Genomic DNA, 20,275 nt, shown 5'->3' with positions numbered 1-20,275 from the left:
ACACAGAAAGGCCAAATTTTCATGCTTGAGCCCACAGTGCTTTGCCTGTATTACGACATAATTTAAAAGGGACTCTGTGCTGAACAATGATTCCTCATTGGTATGTTCTATGAATCAACATTACGCATCAAGTCTGTTCTGCTCTTTAGTTGATTGGAAATTGTTGTTTATTTGACACCTAGTACCTTTCATGAGATTTATAAGTGCTCCTCCTTCATTCATACTCCAGATGGATTAATATAAGGCAAATCTTGTTTGTAGAAAATGAGATTTTGAATGAAATCACATTTATTCCCTTTTTATAGCGGACGTTATTTTAATAATTTTCTGTGTTCTTACCTCTCCCACCACTTCCAACCTGCTGGCATCATCAGAAGTACTGGTCAAGTTACCATGGTGAAGCAGGGAATCATCATCTTTGGAAGGGCTGTTCACACCTTCTAGCTCATCAAAAAAAATGTTGACATCCTTAGCTACTAAAAAACAAAGATAAAAACATATGTTCAAATACATTCGAGCCAAATGAAGATGAGTGTAACACATTATCAGTTATCCTGCTTTTTAGTTCTGGTGTATCTATGATGTTAAGTTTAAAATCTCCTGATGAGCAGTGGTGAAGATTTAGGATATTGTAATATCTCTCTGATCTTAAATAAGTAATCATCTGTCACAATAAAACATTTGTTAGCCATTTCCTTGGATTCTCTTGGGATAAGTGGCTTAAAGGATTGCTTTCTTTATCACAGCCACAAAAAGTTGCTTTCAATGAGGAAGGTACTTTTGAACTACTGCACAAAATATCAAGTTAGAAATTGTACAGACCTGTGACAGAAGATCTTGAAGTACTGCTACTTGAAAGACACCGATTATATGAATCTGGGCTAATCATAACTTTCACAAAATTTAGCATCTTTTGACATATATAACGCTAACACATTCAGATCTACTGACTGCCCAGCCTTCAGTCATGCTACATTAAACCCAGTTAAATAAAAATCAAGGACCACATTCCCCTGTTTTGGGGGCCTGTCAGACACTGGTGTACACGGAGAGAGACCCCAGACAGTGCTTAGGGTAGCCCTGCTTGCTCACCCCAGGTCCATGTCTGACACTGATGCCCCTCACTGGGCCTAATCTTGATCCCCAATCTGCAGATTAAAGTCCCGGCCTGGCCTCAGCCCATCTCCAGATTGGTGCCCAAAGCATGGGGTTGCAGTTGTCCCAAAGCTCCTGGCTGCTCTGCTCCCACTTGAGTGGTGGGGTAGGCCTTAGCTATGGGACCCTGCCCTGATAATCCAATGGGGAGTCCCCCTGGAGCAGTCAGCTCACACCATGTGTGACTGAATACAACAACTTGAGTAACTGAGTTTAATTTCTTCCAACTTTTATGCAATGTTGTGTCATGATAATTTTGTAGTAATTAAAATAAAAGCTGTGGAAGACTTTGAATGCTTTAAATGCTGGCATTGTACTCAAAGTTAGAGTCAGAAGACAATGGGAAGCTGTGGGCAGAGTGGCTTTGCACTTCTACAGCACCACATAAAGGCCATTGGCTTCACAGACTGAGGGGCTGCTGGACAGAAGACATGACAATGGCAGACATGGGGCAGGTAGGCTGCAGCCAGCCGGGTCTATCACTGCACTCCAAAGCTGCAGATCTTGGCTGAAAGGATGGTGAAGAGCTGCATGTGGGAAGAAGAAAGATACCTGTGTTGAGGATCAAGCCTCAGCTGCGCAGAGGTTTCATTCACCTCTCCAGCCTCATATTTCATAGGCAAAACCCAGAATTATGACAGCAGTTTTCTTGGAAAAAGGCAGCTGCTGAGCCTCTTCCCCTGTCTCATTCATGGCAGAAATTTGTCTAGTCCACCATTCCTCATTGTTTTGCTAATCTGACTGACTTTTTGGACACATTCTTCTGTTGTACAGTGTACCCCCAGCCCTTTTGCTTCTCTGCTGTTCCCCTAAGTAGGTGACAGTTGTCATTACTGTTGATGTGCATTTATATTAACAGGTAACAGACAAAAATCTCTAATTGCTAATGGCAACTTTACTCCATTTTTAACTCCTGGCTGTAGGTGTAAAAACACATTCTTCCACTGTGGAGAGAGCGAATAGCTGCCAGAAATTAAAGGACATCAACTGTTCCCCAGCCATCATAAGTGCTATGTGACCTCCTTTCCACCCTTCCCTTCTTCAGTGGTCTATGACCTAGTTTAAGAGATTGTTTTTTCTTTAAATCTCCAATGCAACAGACTCTGTAGATTACCTGTTCTTTACTATCCCAAGCCAGGGAAAGATTTCTTCATGTCTTGGACATGCATCTATGCTACAGTTTATATATATTATTATTTTACTGTCCATTGTGAGCATTGCTGCCCTTTTGCACTTGCCTTGTATAGTATCTAAAGTCTGTTATTACAACTATGGGTAGATTAAAAAAAAAAAAAGACCCTATTGAAAGCTTCATGAATTCTTCATTTGCACACACACAATAAGGACAATGTTGACAACACACCTTGTATTTTACATCACAGTACTTTAGCTTATGAGGCCACTAATAATTTCAGCAGCAACAGAAAGGTACACACATCCAAATAATCCACACTACATACAAACCTAATGAACCAACATGAACACCATAATTTTTAATTGAAATTCAGAATTTCTAATGCTTTTATGAGTGTATTCTGCATTTAGGAAGTACAACAGGAAATTTTGTGCCAGATTAAATGTCTTTAGGATAACATACTAATCCTCAAGTTTAGCAATTTTGGAGTTGGATACTCTACCTCATAAGATAATAATCTAGATGTAGATCACCACCAGTTTATGCACAAATGTTCAAATGAGAAGAATACTAAACATAAAGAACTGCTGGAACAAAAAAAAAAAACATTTGGAATGATTTCAAACTTCACTGAAGTGAAATCCAGAAATGCACCTCCAAAATGTATATGATCAACACCTTAGCATAGTCTGAAAACAATTGTGAGAAAAACGAATCCATAAATATAATCAAATAGGGAAGCTCTCAGAGGATTATGAGAGATGTGTATCTGCTGCAGACAGGAGCAATGAAAGATGAAGAAATGAAAGTAATTTTGCTTTCTGTTATCCTAAGTAGCTGCTTTTCCTGCCACAAAGACTGTCCTGGTATAACTGACGAGACTTTTGAGATACTAGAATTGCTGTTTCCTGGAGTGCCAATAATGCTTGGACTTGCAAAGCAGATGTTTTTAAGTGGGTGTCTGAGATACACAAACTGGTGTGAAGGAGGGCAAATATGTTTGGAAGTTTCAAACAGAATTGCTGGATTATTTTCAGGTTTTGTGAGGAAATCAAGATCTCATTTCAAGGTTATTTTAAAATCCAGCTCAACTCAGTAGGGACTATAAATTGTGGAAACTGCGAACCTCAGCTGGCTGGGGAAACTAGCTACAAAGACCTGTCTGGACTGCCAGTAATGGGAAACCAGTTATATCAATAGTACACATGGAATTGTTGGTTGGAAGCTTCAACAAACAGGCTAAATAGTGAAGAGAAGTTCTGAACTACCTTGTCTGTGATCCAGGTGCCTATGACCCTCTTCCAGTCACAGAAAGTTATGCTACTGCTGAGAACGTGGAGATCTTTATATTTCAGTTGCCTTGCTGTTTTTATTTTTGAATATACACTCCTATTATTTCAGTCACTGGTACTAAACATGGGACTGAAACATTTGCAAAGAACATTTTTCTACTCCAAATCTCATTGGATAATAAACAATGTTATTTAATAAAATATTGTACCACAAATGTCAATAAATAATTTAAAAACTCACAAATCTTATTTTCTCCACTTTAATAATGGTGATGATACTTCCAGTGCAACTCTTGTGTTGGCTTTGCCTAACTCAGCTATTCTACAGCAATGAATAAGAGCACTCACTCCTACACTGCTGCTAAAGGCATTATCAGGGCTCCACTTTCTCTGTTCCCTTCAGACTATGATAAATACATATACCATCAAATGCTCTTAACAGAATGTTATCTAATAATTTTATTATTTATATGCTTTTGACCGTTCATTTGAGAAGCAGACTGGTACTGCTATATGGTGATATCTTTTTAGGCAATGAAATTTAACAGCAGTGCAGAGCAGCACGTACATTGCTACAGCAGATATCAAGAACTCCCCTCTATGGTTTTAGATTCGCTTCATTATGCATGTTCATTTTTCCTCCTCATGTTCCACTTTGTGGGAAGAAAAAAAAAATAAAAATCAGTGAGTTGAAAATTCAGAATTCCTTGAGGAATTAAAAAAATGTGTGAATACAAATCATTTTAACAGCAATGTAGCAGAATCACATATTTTGGAAACTGAACTCTAGGAAATTCTAAGCAAGAATCCCTGTGAAACCTCAGTGGTTTCACAAGCCTCTCTGGATTGAGAGCACTCAAAAGTTACACCCTTACTCTCCTGAAGACAGACACTCAAAATTCAAGGTGCCTAAAAATAAGAAATGAAAGTTGACTCTATGAATTACTGAGGCAATATAGAAGTATAGTCAGAGATGATGTCTTTGTTAATTAACAGCTTTATTACTGATTGTCACACTTTGCCACCACGTATACTTTAGCTTTGGGGAATGCAAGTTATAAATCAGTATTGCAGAAGGTGCTTTTTAGAGGCTTTTAGGCCTATCAGATAGCACTGAAGAGTGAATTTCTTAAAAAATTATTCAAAGCAATGTTTATAATATGTGTAGAGCATTTTTACATGAACATGATGGTGAAAATGGTTGATTTTAAAATTTCCAGTATTGGAAAATAGTTCCTAATAAAAAACTTGAGTACAAAACACCTATTTTGCAGAGAATTGCAAAGCTTGACCAAGACTCCTGCATCTTGTTGTACTACAGGTTATCTTTTTGCATCTTTCTGTTGGATTTTTATATACAAGGATTTTCCTGCAGTCAGTGAGCCTGGCAGATACAAATGCTTCTGCAAGGAGGGAATGCTAGAGCTACTGCAGCCCAGAACTTTTTGAAATGCTAAATTCTGTGATTATGCAGTGATCATAGTTACCGTGTCTCAAGAAAGTCACAGATTTCTGACTTCCAGACTAGGAGGAAAAATGAGACAATCAAATGATTTATTTATTTATATTAACCCTGGCAGGAGTCAATGCAAACTGGAAAGCCAGAGATATTTTAATTTTGATTTTACTGCAATGGCAGTGGAAAGAACCAAATCACAGGCATTCATGAAAAGAGCTTTGAAATCAGAACTTTTTTTTTTTTTTTTTTTTTAAACAGAACTATTTACCACTTTTCAGTAAGACATCCAACCTTCTCAGAATAATAACTGGGAAAAAGCCATGAAAGCCTTTGCCAACTTTTGTCAGGGCACCCCTAGGCATGCCTACCCTTGGCCAGACCCCCAGGGCTCCCCCACCTGCTCCAGCCTCATGTCCCCACATCTCCCCGAGGCCAATCAGCCCCTGTCCAAGCCAGACCACATCAGGGCTGGGGTCCAGCTCCCCACAGCCCTGCCCTGTTCAGCCATGCCACCTGCCCAGCTGGGCCCACCTGCAGGCCCACAGTCTGACCTTGACCCAGGATGCAGAACAGGTGCATCATCCCCTTTGGCAGTTTTACACCCAATGCAATCCTCTACTTTATAGTGCATATTTATAGCCATTTGAAGATAAGTAATGATTGTTTCTTGACAGCCTCTTATAGACTACTGATAATTTCTGAATATACTGCTGTCGAGAGGAAACTGTGAAACACTGTTTAAGACTCAAGCATGAATTGTGGTGGTCAAACACAGAATTTAGCTTTGAAGCATTAGAAGTGATATTTAGTTCTTTTATAATATCAGTATATTCACATGAAAGTATATATACATAATACAATAACTATCTTCATTCTCAGCCTAAGAAAGAATCAGGAGGGCAGAAAAAAATAAAGAGCTTCAGAGCAAACTGTTTAAGTAATTAATCATTTATAAAAATAATAACAACAAACATCTACTCTTGAATAATTACATTTAGAGTTTTCCAAATGGAAGGAGTTACCAGCTACCAAAGCTGTAGTACTGATTTAAGTTAGCTTATCTCCCTAAATTCTGTTTGCAGGTAACAGAGAAAAATAGCCACTTTAAAGTTGTGGGTCACCTCATCTGTATTAGCCACCTACTTCAGATTGAAACAAATTGAGATCTAGACATCCTTGTTACTTTCCATCGATTATAAAAGGCACTTCAGTACTGAACTGAGATGTTGATATTTTCATTGCAAACCTCTGCATTTGAATTAGATGAATCCTGTTTTTATCACCACAGAAAGCATACTTTTAAAAGTAACTGGAGGTTTTATCTAAAAGTTTAACATTTGAGGATGTAAGTAAATCTGTGCCCTCTTGAATCAGAGAGTACACCATTAAAGTATGACATAGTACCAAGAGAATTGAGATGTGGCCATACAGGAAGAATTCAGTTTGGAAAAACACTGCTAATAATTCTAATCTTGACATCTAATTGTTTCAATTAAATCACCCTCATGCCTGAAATGGGGAAGATAACAATCTCTTGTATAAAAATATAGTAACTTCCCCGAGAATCTGTTTATCTTTGTTTATCTGTCTTGTATATTCAGACTCTGAAAGATTATAGTTTTTTTTCAGCCACTCCAGTCCACAACCACAACTCATTCCAGTCATCTATCTGAGCTATGGCATACTAGTGGCGTTCCTGATGGGAAAAATTTTTAGTTTACAAAACATAGAATTCACTCTAAAAATACAATTTAAATAATCAGGTGATTCATTATCAAATGATCATTACTGTCATTTTTCAAACCTGAGTTTCCCTTCCATCCCCGAACTGATCACAGGACATGATCCTACCTCTGTATGGTTACTGATTCTTATGAAAAAAACTAGAGTGCAGACACATTCTTTTGTGTCTTATAGCAATTAATAATGTAAGTTGCTATTATTAGCTTTAGAAAGCTATTAGCTTTATTAAGTAGCTTTAGAAAGTTGCTGTGCAAAATTCAAAGTTTAAAGGTGGAAAAAAGGGAAACAGGAAATGTCCTTTGACCCTTGGCCAACACAAGATTTTTCAACATATTATGGAAAATTTTCACTGAAATTCCAGATTCATTTAGATTCCAGAGTTGCATCACTCTTTGGGGTGGGTGAGGGTGTCTTCAGCTTTTGTTAAAAAGACTAGTGTTTTTTCTAACATAAGTCTTAAGATTATCCTTCAATTGCATTTTAGAAGGATGGATTGATCACTTCACAAACCATATTACTTGTAAAAAGAGGTGGTTCCACAAACTAAGATTATAGAATCATAGAATGGCTTGGGTTGGAAGGGACATTAAAAATATTTTTCTTCCATTCCCCCTGCAGTAGGCAAGCATTGCCAGCCACTAAATCAAGTACCAGCTCAGGTTGCCCAGGGTCGCATCCAACCTGGCCTTGAACACCTCCAGGGATTGGACATCCACAATCACTGTGAGCAGCCTTTGCCAGCACCTCACCACCTTCTCTCAGTGAAAATTTTCCCCTGGACATCTAACCTAAACCCCCCCTTTTTTAGTTTGAAATCATTCCCCCTTGTCTATCTTCCTTCCCTAGATAAGGAGGAGTTCCGTTGTCATTAAAAGCTCATTACTTCTGATCCCAAAATTTACCGTGTGCAAAAATGTTAATATACTCCAGTACTCTGTAAAAACATAGAACTTCAAATCCAGTCTTAGGTCTCAGACTGGAGGATATATATGATAATAATAATTCACAGAGGTATTTAAGAATGTCAAGAATGGATTAAAGTGACATGACTCAATATTTCTCATCGTTTCTGCATAGGAAATATATACTGCTGGAATCCTTATGTACATAATAATCCAAATCTTAGTAAAATATATCTTAGTGGCTTTCAATAGCTCACTGAACTTTTTCACAGATTTTTGTGACAAGTATTTACTTATCATTGTTTGTTAATTTGTATGTAGTAATATTTGTAGTTATAATTTCAATATATCACAATTGATTTATTTGACCATCTAATTGATTTTACATCCAAGTAATAACTTACTTTCTTGTATAGCATTAAGAATTTCTGAAAAGTCCACATCTGTCTTCTGTGCATCTGGTTTTATCCATATTTGTGTTTCCAAAAGGTTAACCTGCAAATCCTCTCTTCCTTCTGAAGAAATTAAAGAGATTGATGGGGTTTGTGACAGTGAAGAAGAAAATCCAGCCAAGAGGCTTTCTGGTGTGGGAACATACACATGGAATAACGCTACCTATTTTCTCCCCCCCCTAGCAGAATCAATTTTTCTTCAGGCAGCTTTTGATATAGCCAGAATTGATATAAAGCTAAATAGAATGAAACAACAGGCTCTGCTATAAGAAACAATGTAGAGTCACCACTGGTGAGTTCCTTATTCAGATGATTATGTGCTGCCATGCCATGAGCATCTCCTCACCACGCCATTTACAAAATCAACTCCAAAATATGAAGACAGACAAAACGTTTTGTTGCAAATGACACAGCACTACCGTAATGGCTAGGCTAAAATAAAACACACAGACACACAAAAGACAAAGAAAAGCTCAAGACGAGAAACAACCATTAGGATAAAAAGAGCACGGACAGCATGTTTTAGCCACAGGACACCATAGGGTCTCACATGGCAGGGTGGTGTGCTATGGTCTAGGGAGCACTCTAGTCCTTCAGTCTATTTCAAAGGAGGTCTCACTGGCATATAATTCTATCAGTTTAAATGTTATGTTGTCCTTTTAAAAGCATTATGGAAAATTAAAAATATAGGCTGGGGTGACATTTTCAAATCCGTTTGAACCCACATGAATAGGCATGAGATTTGCCCCTCTATCAAGTTTCATTGTTCTTTCAACATGAGCAAAGAAAGCAGGAATTTTTCAAAACACACTCTTTCCATGTAAGCAAGTACTACCACATATCAAGATAGGAAAAGGTATTGGGTATATAGGCTTAAACTCCTGGCTACGGGGTGCAGAAATGGAGGGAGCTATCACAGAAGCATAGAATTGCTTGAGTCAGAAAAGACCTTAAGGTCATCTGGTCCAACTCCCCTGCAATGAACAGGAACACCTACATCTAGATCAGGGTGCTCAGAGACCCTCCAGATTGACCTTGGATGTCTGCAGGGACAGGACATTCACCACCTCTCTGGGCAACCTGTTCCACATAGTCAGTTTTTATTAAATAACTCCTACACAGAGTTAGCAGATAACTGCAGGGAGCTTAGAGCCATGTTAGAAAGGACTTCGGAATAAAAAGTGCCAGGTCATTTAGGCCATTTCTATGCCTCCGCTAGTGGCTACCACTCAAGCCTTTTATGGAAGCCTTTTTCTTTCTTCTGCATCCTGTCTATAACAAGCCAGTCTTCTGAAATTCTTTCTAACCTACTGTAGTCATAGAATGGGGAGGGACCAACTGTCAGTTGTCCCCAGGAGACTACTGCCTGGATAAGTGTTACAAATTCTATTCCTGCATACCAAATTACTCAACTCTAAAATAGACCCTACTTCACCTTATAGAAATATAAACCTCAAAATGAGCATTCAACATTTTCAGTCTTTTATTTGTCAATGCTAAAATATTATAAATTCAAACCATCTCACTCTTGCCCTAGAATATTCTTTTGTTCCACTGTTAAATCAGAGTCAGCTCCCCTTATAGATTCCTGTAAAGTGATCTGTCATAATAGCAGCAGGAATCAGTATTTAATGATGTAGAACAAAAAGAATTTCTTAAGGGAGACAGCTGAGTATTCATATAATAGCAGTATGGGGAAATTTGCAGACGGCCTCAGAGATGGCAGCCTAGGCTCTGCCCCAGAGAATACAAGAGACTAAGGAAAAATACTGCAGCTGCTGAAAAAAGCATATAGGCAATAAGGCAAAAGTAGAAGAGTAAGTAATGCACAGTTTTGTCAGTGATACCATTCATTTTCCTGTTAAAAACTCAGATCCACCAACCCATCTTTTCTGTTTGAACCCTAGCTGGAGCAAAATACTGACAATACTGATACACGTAAAATACAAATGATAGTCTCGTATACTTCTCTGAAATATAGTAGCCTTAAGATCTGAGCTCAGGACAAACAAATCAGACCAACAACATCAGCCAGTCTGATTTCACTCAAAACCACACGCACAATCTTCCACCGGTCCTCTGTGATTTAATACATGGCTATTCACAAACATACCTCCACCAACACAAGGAGAAAAAGAAATGCATCTGCCAACAGCACAGCTTCTAGATTAGTGGTTACAGGAATACTTTCTTCTCACATGATCTTCATGGTGTCAATAAACAGAATTGAAACAGGGCTCCTACCCACCTCCCTTTCCTTTGGCACTCTGCAGAAAGAATGCTGCATTTTTTTTTTCCAGAGACAAACAACCCCTAAGTGATAGGTCATGGAATGGCCAACTCAATGATTCCTGATTTACTGGTGGACAAAGGTTTTAGATGAGCAGGTGTTTGGACAGGTCGCTCTCTTGCATCCTTTATCTTACCAGTGTTCTCCAGTATAACAAACTGGAGTATCTGGTGTTGCTGTTGCTTTTGGTTGGCTTTAGCACATCCTTCTTCCATTAACAGCTGCTCATTTGTGCTTTATTGGTGTTAGGTCCCACTGACTAAACTCTAAGAAATATTGCCCAGGAGAATGTCAGGAAAAGAGCCATGGAAACTTGAGAAATAAGCAAATATGGATAAAAGTGAAGTAAGTGTTAAATTTATCAAAATTTAAGTGATTCTATCAAAAGGTCGATACAAGACTTTTCTCCTTTTATTCAGACACTTTAGTTCACCCAAAGTTGCATTTTAAATTATCTTATAGCATTTACTCTGGTGTACTCTTTAAAGTAGTGAACAAGTAGGACACTTTCTCCTTTATTTATTTTGAAGGGTCTCTACTAATTAAATTAAAAAAAAAAAGAGAGAGATTTTTCAAAAAGCATTTCATTGTTTACAGGCTGGATGAGAAGACTTCTTCTAAACTGGAATTTTATTAAAATAATGATTCAGACAAGAAAGTTAAGTAGCAAGGTAGTTAATGTGATGTTAACGTTAAACAAGGTTTCCCACTGCAGTGACAGAGATTTTGCATCTACTTAAAATCAAGAACATGCTGAGGTATTTTGCTGGATGAGAGCCTTGTTACATATATTACCTAATATTACTCAAGTAGCAAAAGCAGCATTTCAGACTTGGGCTTCAAAAACAAAAACAAAAACTTTCAAAGCCTGCACATTTTACATTGTGATGTGCAAATTATGTTTGCACACAGACACTCTCACACTGTGGCCTGAAACTCAGCATAAGCAATTTCATGTCTGGCACCAAAATAGAGGACATGCAAATAAGTTGGATGGAGAAAATGATTCCTTTTCCAAACTACAATGAAGTGTTCATATTTATTCAATAATTTTGAATGGAGGTTATTGTTGTAACTCAACAAGGCAGTCGGGTTATTTGAAGGCTCTGCTCATTGGTAAGAACAGAAATATTTAACTCAGTTTCAGTTGCCTGCTGAAATTACAGTCTTTCTTCTCTGTCCTCCCTTAATTCCAATCAACTCAGCAAGTGCAAACAAACATTTTGTCTACAGCTCTAGAAATTTCTGCAGAGGTAAATCTGTAGCTTAAAAGCATGTTTCTGAAGAGGCAGCTGGGTAGTGCCAGCACATATGTAACTGTATTGGCAAACTGAGAGTATCTTAAAGGTCCATTTTGCTGTTTACACAGTTTTCTCTAATTTGAGGTATTTATTTTTACCTGTGTAGGCCACAGGATTTGCTTCTTACATCTACAAAACATAGTTCTGCAAGAATACCAGATAATAATGCACATTGAAAGAGGTCTTAAAGACTTATCTAAATCAGAGCACTCCATCCTAAGAGCATTAAAACACAATATGTTTCAAAGACTGAAAAATTTGGGTGCCCTCTGGAAATATCTGCAGACCTTTTAAAAGACTCTGACCTGGTAGACTGTCATATACATCCATAAATACTTAGGGACTTGAATATATCACCTGATAGGCTTAACTGGCTTACCGGTCATGTTAAAAAACAGTATATTTTGTCACTGGTCTGCATAGCTAATCAAATCTTTCACCATTTCTTTTAATGGTTTTCCCATTGATTATGGATACCACGCCTGCATGTTACTGTGAGAATCAAAAGCTGAGTGTGAACATAAAACAATGCCCCATTTGTTTTAACTGTGCTTTGAAAGGCAATGGAGTGAATATATATGGCTCCTTCTTTCTACATAGGAAGGTCCATATAACGCAAGGAAAAAGAATTTTAAAACCCAAATCATTATTTAGCATAGTACCTATGTCATAGCTGTCCCTGTACGTGTTCACGTCAAGCGTATCCTACTAACGATACCAGAATTATTTTTGAAAGGCAACTGAAAACTAGTTTCCCTTTACATTGCAATACACTGTAAGACATATAATGCACCTTATGATGTTAACATAAACTCTCTCCTTATATGCCAGAATCAGCAATAGTGAACACAGAATTTCTAAACACCTAATACTATCACAGTCTAAAATATTTTTTAAATGTATGGTGTTGATTCTGCCCTATGTTATACTTTAGGTGAAGTCAGAAGCAGAGAAATCCCCTCACCCAATTAACTACAAAGAAGTGGGATATCTGCACCCAGATGTGCACTCTCTTTCTGTCTCTCACATGCTGCCTGTACCTTTTAAACAGACAATCATAGAAAAAATGGATGGATAGTCCTTGGTACAAACCCACATCTCTAAAATCTCTCTGACAAAGCAGCCTGAACACCAGGTTATGTGGACAGGATCCTGCTACCCCTCAGCTTTCAACTATTGCATTTTGAACATCTCCACTGCCCATAATGTGCCTTTTGCATGGGGACTATCAATTCCAACAGTCTGCACTTACCATCAAGAAGAAGGATTCTCCTAAGCAGCAAGTACAAACTGGACAACAGCTCAGGAGAGCTGATGATCCAAGTCTTCCACATGTACATGCAGCAAAATCATTGAACTGTTGTGCAAAAGGATACAACATCCATCACTATTCTCCAACTATTCTCTTATATATGACTGAATGTTTTGAAAGCTGAAAGGACTGAAATGCCCACCCAGAATCCACCAGAATACCATGCCACATATTTCTATGGCTAGTATTCCCAATTGCCTGGTGGCACATGGCCCCCGAGCAAATCTTTACACAATCAGTAGAGGGGCATTATTGCACAGTGAGCCTTTAAACTACCCTCCCTAGAAGCACTTCTTTTCACCAATAATGCAAAGAGACAAGGAACCAAAGTGTGTTCTACTGAGAACAAATCTCATCTTTTCAGTCGCCACAATATATGGCATAGGAATCCAAGGGAGACAGTCTAAAAATGGCACAAACCATTGTGTGCAACAAAGAAGAAACAGACAATATTATACAGTTGCATGTTGCAAATGAGAATCTAGAAAGAAGTCTGTGATCTAAATGAACTGAACAGCTCAGCTCATTTCATGTTATTAGCATTTGTATTAAAATAGCAGTAGGAATGATTATGTTTTAGTTCTGCTGCTTTCTTTTTACACTGCAAGTGCGCATACAAAGACATAGTTATCAAAGAGCACTATCACATATGTTCAAACATTTGTCTATGTTTGAAAAATCTAATTACTTGTGAATGATAAATCCTTCAGTTTATCTCTTTAGCAATATCAGGAGTTGTTAGCAAGCAATCAAGGAAGGGAAGAGGGAGAAATGGCTGACTAAGTCATTCATTGCAAAGAGTTTGCCCAGTTCTGAAGTCAGTAGTATACTGGTGAGTCAAGCAGAAACTCTGGCCACACAGGTGTAAAAGGCATGACCTAATTAATAGATACCTTTAGTGCACCAAAGATTTACTTCATTACAACATGAAATGTCAAGATGTTCAGCTTCTCTCCAAGGTGGAGTTTAATGCAATAATCAATTATATACAGACTCACATCATATCATACCCTATCACTGACTTCACTGTCTAAATACATCCTTCCCATTCATTCCCTCAGAAGGCATTGGTAGCTAAAACATTTTGGGAACTTCAACTGTCCTGGGACTGCTGAGAAATGAATACAGCATAGGAATATGAAAATGTTTCTCCTAAATACAGGATGGTAGAATAGAGTTATATGCAGCACAGGATCCTATTTCTGACAGCAGATGCTTACACAAAGGGAGTATGAACAACGTAAGGACATATCAAAGAATCACAGAATCACCAAAGTTGGAAAAGACCTTCAAGATCATCCAGTCCAACTGCCCACCAACCACCAATGCTTCCCAACTAAACCACGTCCTTTAGTACAATAACTAAATGTTTCTTGATGACCCTATCTTACACATATCTGTTGCCAGTCTGTCTCTTCCAGCTTGCACAGGTTTAGAGACTTCTGGAGTGGAAAATTTCATCTAGACAATGTTTAATGTCTGCCAACATCTCCCAGAGCCTTTGAGGGTACCTTGCAAACAGCAGGAACCCTGTTCCTAAACCTGGTGCAGTGAATCCTTCTTATAAAGCCTTGTGACCTCCTGAAATTACCAAGAGCAGACAGACTGCTGAAAATGGACTATTTTCAGTAATTAGCGTTAAGCACAGACTCTTTTGCAAGCAGTAGGAGAGCATCTGAACCTCAAGGGTCATCATTTTCAGGCATCCTGGCAGCATAAAGGGTCTTTCAAGTATATGAGCTTTTATTGATCCTTAAAGAACTTCCAGTTTCCTTGAAGTTCAGACTACTTCTTCATGCTGTAGTATAACAGGTGCTAAATTCCTTTTCTATGCTAAGTATTCTCATAAGGTTAGGTCTAAATAAAGTAATAAGCATGGTGCTATCTCCTTTTGCTATAGTAAAAACCCTGAATGATACCAGTAATGGACTCAGAAATGTCTTTCATGCTCTGCTGGACCTCTGAAGCACAGTATGGCCTACAACTGTGTAGACCAAGAATGTACCCAGCAAACATCTTGCCTTCACGGTGTTATCCAGCATGCTGTCAACACATCTGCTTCCTGAGATGTTCAGTCACTTGTAGCACAGGGAAGGGCAATAGTCTGCATGTCCCAAAGGGAATTTGTTCCTTTTTTGGAGCAGATCAAAGATGAGGCCGCCTTGCTTTGCTGCTACCCTTATGCCTGCTGTAAGCTGTGATGCTTTGTTTCACACAATCATTTTTAGGCTTGCCACATCTGTACCCTGCAGTAGTAGGAATTTTTTGTGGGGTTCTGATACATAGATGCACTTAGTAGGCAGTTGGGCTTGTTGGTCTTCGAAGGTCCAAATGAATTATCCTGCTCTGTCCTATTCTATTATACTAATCTACTTGCTCAAGCAAGCAGATACAGAAAGGTCTGAACAATGCAGCACTGGGCTTGGGGGAGAGGTCTTGCTGTCCTTTGGATGGCAAGAAACCCTTTGTGGAAATTATCACTGAGCAGCTATGTTACAGACAAATTAATGTTCTGACCTTAAAAACATTTCTGCTAAAGCAGCATTTAGTTTGTTCCATCTTTTGACAGCCAAAAATCTTTCCCTGGGATGCATGAAGCATATTTTACATTTGAAATAGAGGCTTATGTAATACCAAGTCCTACTTAAGTTAGAACTATATCTAAGAAAAATCATTAGCCAAGCATTACAGGAACACACTGACTAATTATTCAAGATCTCCTTGACTGCTTCCTGGATGATAAACTCTTTGTTTTTAATAAAATGGACCTCTTATTTCTCAGAAACATTTTATTTATTTGCGTTTTATTTAAATCTATTGTCTGTTTTCTTCAGCAAAATTAGTACTGTCAAAAATATTCTTCATTGTTTTAAGACAATTATGGTACACTAGTCTTAGGACACTATGACCTTTTCTTGGGATCAGCAGTGTTCCCTATTTGGTGCAAAGTCACATCCACCAGTTTCATTCCAGACGCTCCACTTTGCAAGGATACCCTGTGAGGGTGAAATGATTGAGAACATGCAGAGGGACTGGCATTTTGCAGCTTTTGTGAGCTAACTGCATGACGTAAACTAACGGCAGCTCTGAGAGCTGAAATTGGAGGATGAGCTGCACTGATTTTAAAGTAACCATATATAATTGATTGCAAGAGTGAATGAAAGATCATTTTACAACAGCAAACAGGAGGCTGATCAAAGCAGGAAGGGGAAAAAAATGAAGTATTTGAAAAGAGAGGAGTTTAAAAATACATACTTTGCCAGAGAAGTAGAACACCCTCAAAGACACCATTTAAAATTACTAATATTAGTTTTGAAGTTCCTTATTGAGGGCATGCACAGATCCCAGGCAGGATCAGTACTTTTGTGTGTCAGGTACAGCACAAACCGAAATGAAAACTGAACCTAAACCAATTTTAAAAAAATAAATAAATAAAAGAGAGCATTGAAAAATATCCTTTATCCTCTAGATTTTTTTTTCATTAGGAGCAGGTGTTTTTGAATAAGTGGCTTTTGCCCTAAGAAAAGGAAAGCAATGAATGAATCGGGCTGAATGACTAAGCAAAGTGACAGAAGATTTCAGTCTCTGCATCATGCACTATCTAGTTCAATCTTTAAACCCAAAGTAGCCCATAATGACCATCTGACGACCTGTCATTCAGCCCAGGAACAAAAGGTCCCCACTGTAATTGCAGTGAACTGCTCTCCCCTTTAGCAGCTTTGCAGTCACCAACAGTCAGGAGAAAGAACTCTCCCCGTGTTCAGAAGAGAATTTCCAGCTAACACCTGAAGTACAGGTGTAGGTAGAATTTTATTTGGTGCATTGAACTTGCGTTCTATTGAATAAAGGCTGAAAATAAAAAGTTAAGCATCCAGAGATGTTTTTTTTTGACATTAATCAAGGTACTAATGCATGGGGCCACTTCTTGTGAGTATTCCATTTTTTGTAATGCACAAATAAGATTAATGAAGGGAATGTTAAACTTATTTGAAATCTGCTTTTTTATTTGAAATCTGGTTTTTCTATGCTTCATTCTATATGAGAGAAAGTTCTCATATACACCCACCAGAAAACACTGAAAAAGGCTGTGTCCCTAAGAACGTTATACAAGCAAGATAACAGCACTGCTGCCAATGGGATCGTAAATTTTCAGGTGAGTTGACATCAGCTACTCCCAGGCCTTACATGCATTTTCTGCCAAGAAATATTTGCATGACAGAGCTTTCTGGCAGGATTATTTGCAGGAATTTGTTCTTTTAATCCGAGGGAGCTGTGTGCCATACACCCTGCCAGTCAGCAAAGAACAGAGAATGTGACTGAACTAACAAATCATATTTAACTAACATAGATATTCTGAAGATCACTCAACACATACAAGCATGTGCACATTTTATGATGAGGAAAGGATATCTTTTGCACATTAAATTATCAGTTTTATAGGGCTCAGTTATGGCTTCCTTGATGATTCAAAGTTCATTATATTGTGACTAAGCTCATAAAACATACATTTCCTCTTTTGCTTTAATTTTGATTGCAATAGTTTCAAGATCTGCACATTTGTTCTTGTCTCCTAGAGTCAATTGTTCTGTTGGCCAATGTCACTACCTCTTTCTTATTTCATGCCCAATAATTACATGCATAAATAAAAATTGTGCAATTGAATAAGAAATAAAAAAAGAGAATTCAAAAATCAAGAAAAGAATGCCAAAAGCAACATACATCTTCCTTTAAAGATTACAACTTCTATATCAGGTAGTATTTATGCTAAAAGCCAAGAGTCTAACAAAAAATATTGTCACTGGACCTCAATGACCACACTAGCCTTCCATCATCACTCCAGAAACCAGTACGTGTTTCCTTGCCATTGACCATGCAAGACATTTTACCTGGGTAATTTATATATGTCAGAATAATCATCACTCTGAAATACCAAACTATTTATAATGTACAGCATTTCATAAGGTACTGCCATTGTCCAACTAGTGTACTAGGAAAATTATTTATGTAGTTAGAGCTGATAATTTGCTGCTGAATAGAAACTAATAACATATGATTTCAGTTTTATTTTTTCTTCTCTCCTAATAGTTCTATTTATTACTGTTGTTGACTGACCATAATCTTTCTAACAGTCTACTTGAATACGGTTTTAACGGTTGTAATTCAAATCAGACACAGAAAAATTCAGTATTCTTAAACAGAAATAAACAATCAGATTCAAATAATTTCAGATGAAATAATGACATTGTAAAAGTTGTATAAGATAGGATTCCTGCCCATAAAACCTATTGTTAAAAGTCTGCAGCCCTCAAGGCTCCAGGTTCTATTAACTCCTATTAACTTCAGTGAAGCTCATGATAGAAAACGCCTCCTTGAACTAAGCCGCTGAGCACGTTCTCTGAAGGTTATGGATCTTTTTTGTCTAAAGCACAGGATATGATTGACAAAACTGATCTCATATGACTGTACTGAAAGCTGAATTCCTCAGAGAAGCATCATCCAAATGATGCTCACTAATGAGCTCCATTTTAGGAAACCTCTGTGGTCTACATAAAAAGGGATCTTTTTCTCAATCAAAAGGCAGCATATGTTGCTTATGCATTATTTAGTGCTAATGCACAGGCCATATCTATTGACATATAGGTGTAGAACGTGTAGCAGCTCAAAATTAATGCGATTAGCATAACCTATTGTGCGTGAACAATATGCTTGTTTCACAAACTGTGGTGCTGTCTTTTTTAATTGATATTTTATCATGCTGCAGTCATATATTGAGCAGCAACAACATATATGCAGTAGTAGTTTCTGTACCTCAAAGACAAAACACAGAAGCTAAAAAAAATAGCACTAACAAGTGAATAGAAGAACAGAAATAAACAAAGAAAATGGTTATGAGCCACCGTAAACTCCTAATTAACGCATGTTGACAAAGATTATTGAGTCTGAATAGTATAGGTATGTGAAACTCATGGAAACAGAGCTACATAGCAAATCAAAATAATCTAAACTTTCAACTTGTACAGAAATTAAGGAATGCCCCAGGTCTGCAAGGTAATGGAAGCATACCATAGCGTTTGCAGGCAGAGCAGTCTGCCTCATACAAATGGACTTTGTCCCATGGTACCCCAACTTCTGCTACAGAGTGCATCATCCCCTTTCCTGGGCAGCAATAGTGGAAGATTATCAAAACCCTTCAATATAAAATTTACAAAACTGACCTCATGGGCGGTCACAGTTCGCTATAGTTAGGATAGAAATTAAGAGTTTAATTTTCACTTTGAAAAACTGAACATGTCCAGCACAAATGCACTACTCTATTCTAAAAAAAGATACTTCTGAAATAGTTCTGGTAGTTAACATAACAAGGAATGAATTCATGATGTCAGTAAGAATTTGATAGTACCCAAGAGACTCAGTTTTCTTTTAAAAAGTTTCATTTTGCTAACCAGTTAACACAGTTTGCAAAATGTCCTTCAGATTTAGAGATTTGTTTTCACTCTGGCAGAATTACTTTGGTCTGCACTCTGCATTGTGTCACATCTTTAGCTCAAAACCACTGTTAACGTCAAATACAGAGATCCATAGGGATCTCTTTACAGCATTGCCATCAGCTCATGGCTAAAATTAAGTGTATAGAAAGGTTGCAGTATACAAAAACAATACTTCAATTTTCTTTCTGCATTAACATTTTGCATACCATTAAATATTTGTTTATGGTTGTTTTTTTTTATGGTTTAAACCTATGTTTTCATTCCCTATTTTCAGCTGTCCCAACTCTTGCTATTCCCAGTGCAATCTGTAACTATCAAAAAGATAGAAAACATACACAAAATATCAACCTATAGCTCTGATGATCAACAGACTGATCTTCATGCACGTGTGATCTAATGCTACTGATACCAGCTTCACAACACAATGACACACCATGCAAGAAATGGAACTAAAAAAGTGCCGCATTAAATCTATTACCTGGCTGGTGGGTTTTTGCTTTTCCACCAGAGGCTGTTGGATTACTTGATCCAGCTGATGAGGCTTCCATGCTTAGTGACCTTCTGACTTGTGGTAATGAAGGGTGCCCAACCACAGGTGGACGCTGTGACACTGGGTAGCTTGCTGCAGTCCTCCGCTGACAGATTTGCACACGCTTTTCAGCCCCATGAATAGATAAACTTATACCTGTCAGGAATAAGAATTAGTAGTGTTAGACACAAGAGAACAACACAGAACAACTAAAGTA

At 37.8% G+C, this 20,275-nt stretch overlaps 1 protein-coding gene across 5 annotated transcripts in view; it reads right to left on the bottom strand.

Moving 5' to 3' along the window:
• Positions 1–20,275, bottom strand: part of ANO4 (anoctamin 4) — a 172,170-nt gene that overhangs the window by 95,487 nt on the left and 56,408 nt on the right. For all 5 annotated transcript variants that reach the window (XM_031600390.2, XM_090140352.1, XM_090140342.1 and 2 more), the window contains exons 2-3: positions 20,008–20,214; positions 340–476 (exon numbers count right to left, since the gene is read on the bottom strand). In XM_031600390.2, coding sequence (XP_031456250.1) covers positions 340–476; positions 20,008–20,077 — 207 coding nt within the window. In that variant the 5' untranslated portion in view covers positions 20,078–20,214. The remainder of the gene's footprint in view (positions 1–339; positions 477–20,007; positions 20,215–20,275) is intronic.

Source organism: Phasianus colchicus, chromosome 1 (genome assembly GCF_987193195.1).
Source record: "Phasianus colchicus chromosome 1, bPhaCol1.hap1.1, whole genome shotgun sequence".
NCBI lineage: Eukaryota > Metazoa > Chordata > Aves > Galliformes > Phasianidae > Phasianus > Phasianus colchicus.
Note: the sequence above shows the minus strand (reverse complement) of the source record. Positions and strands in the feature narration are given on the sequence as shown.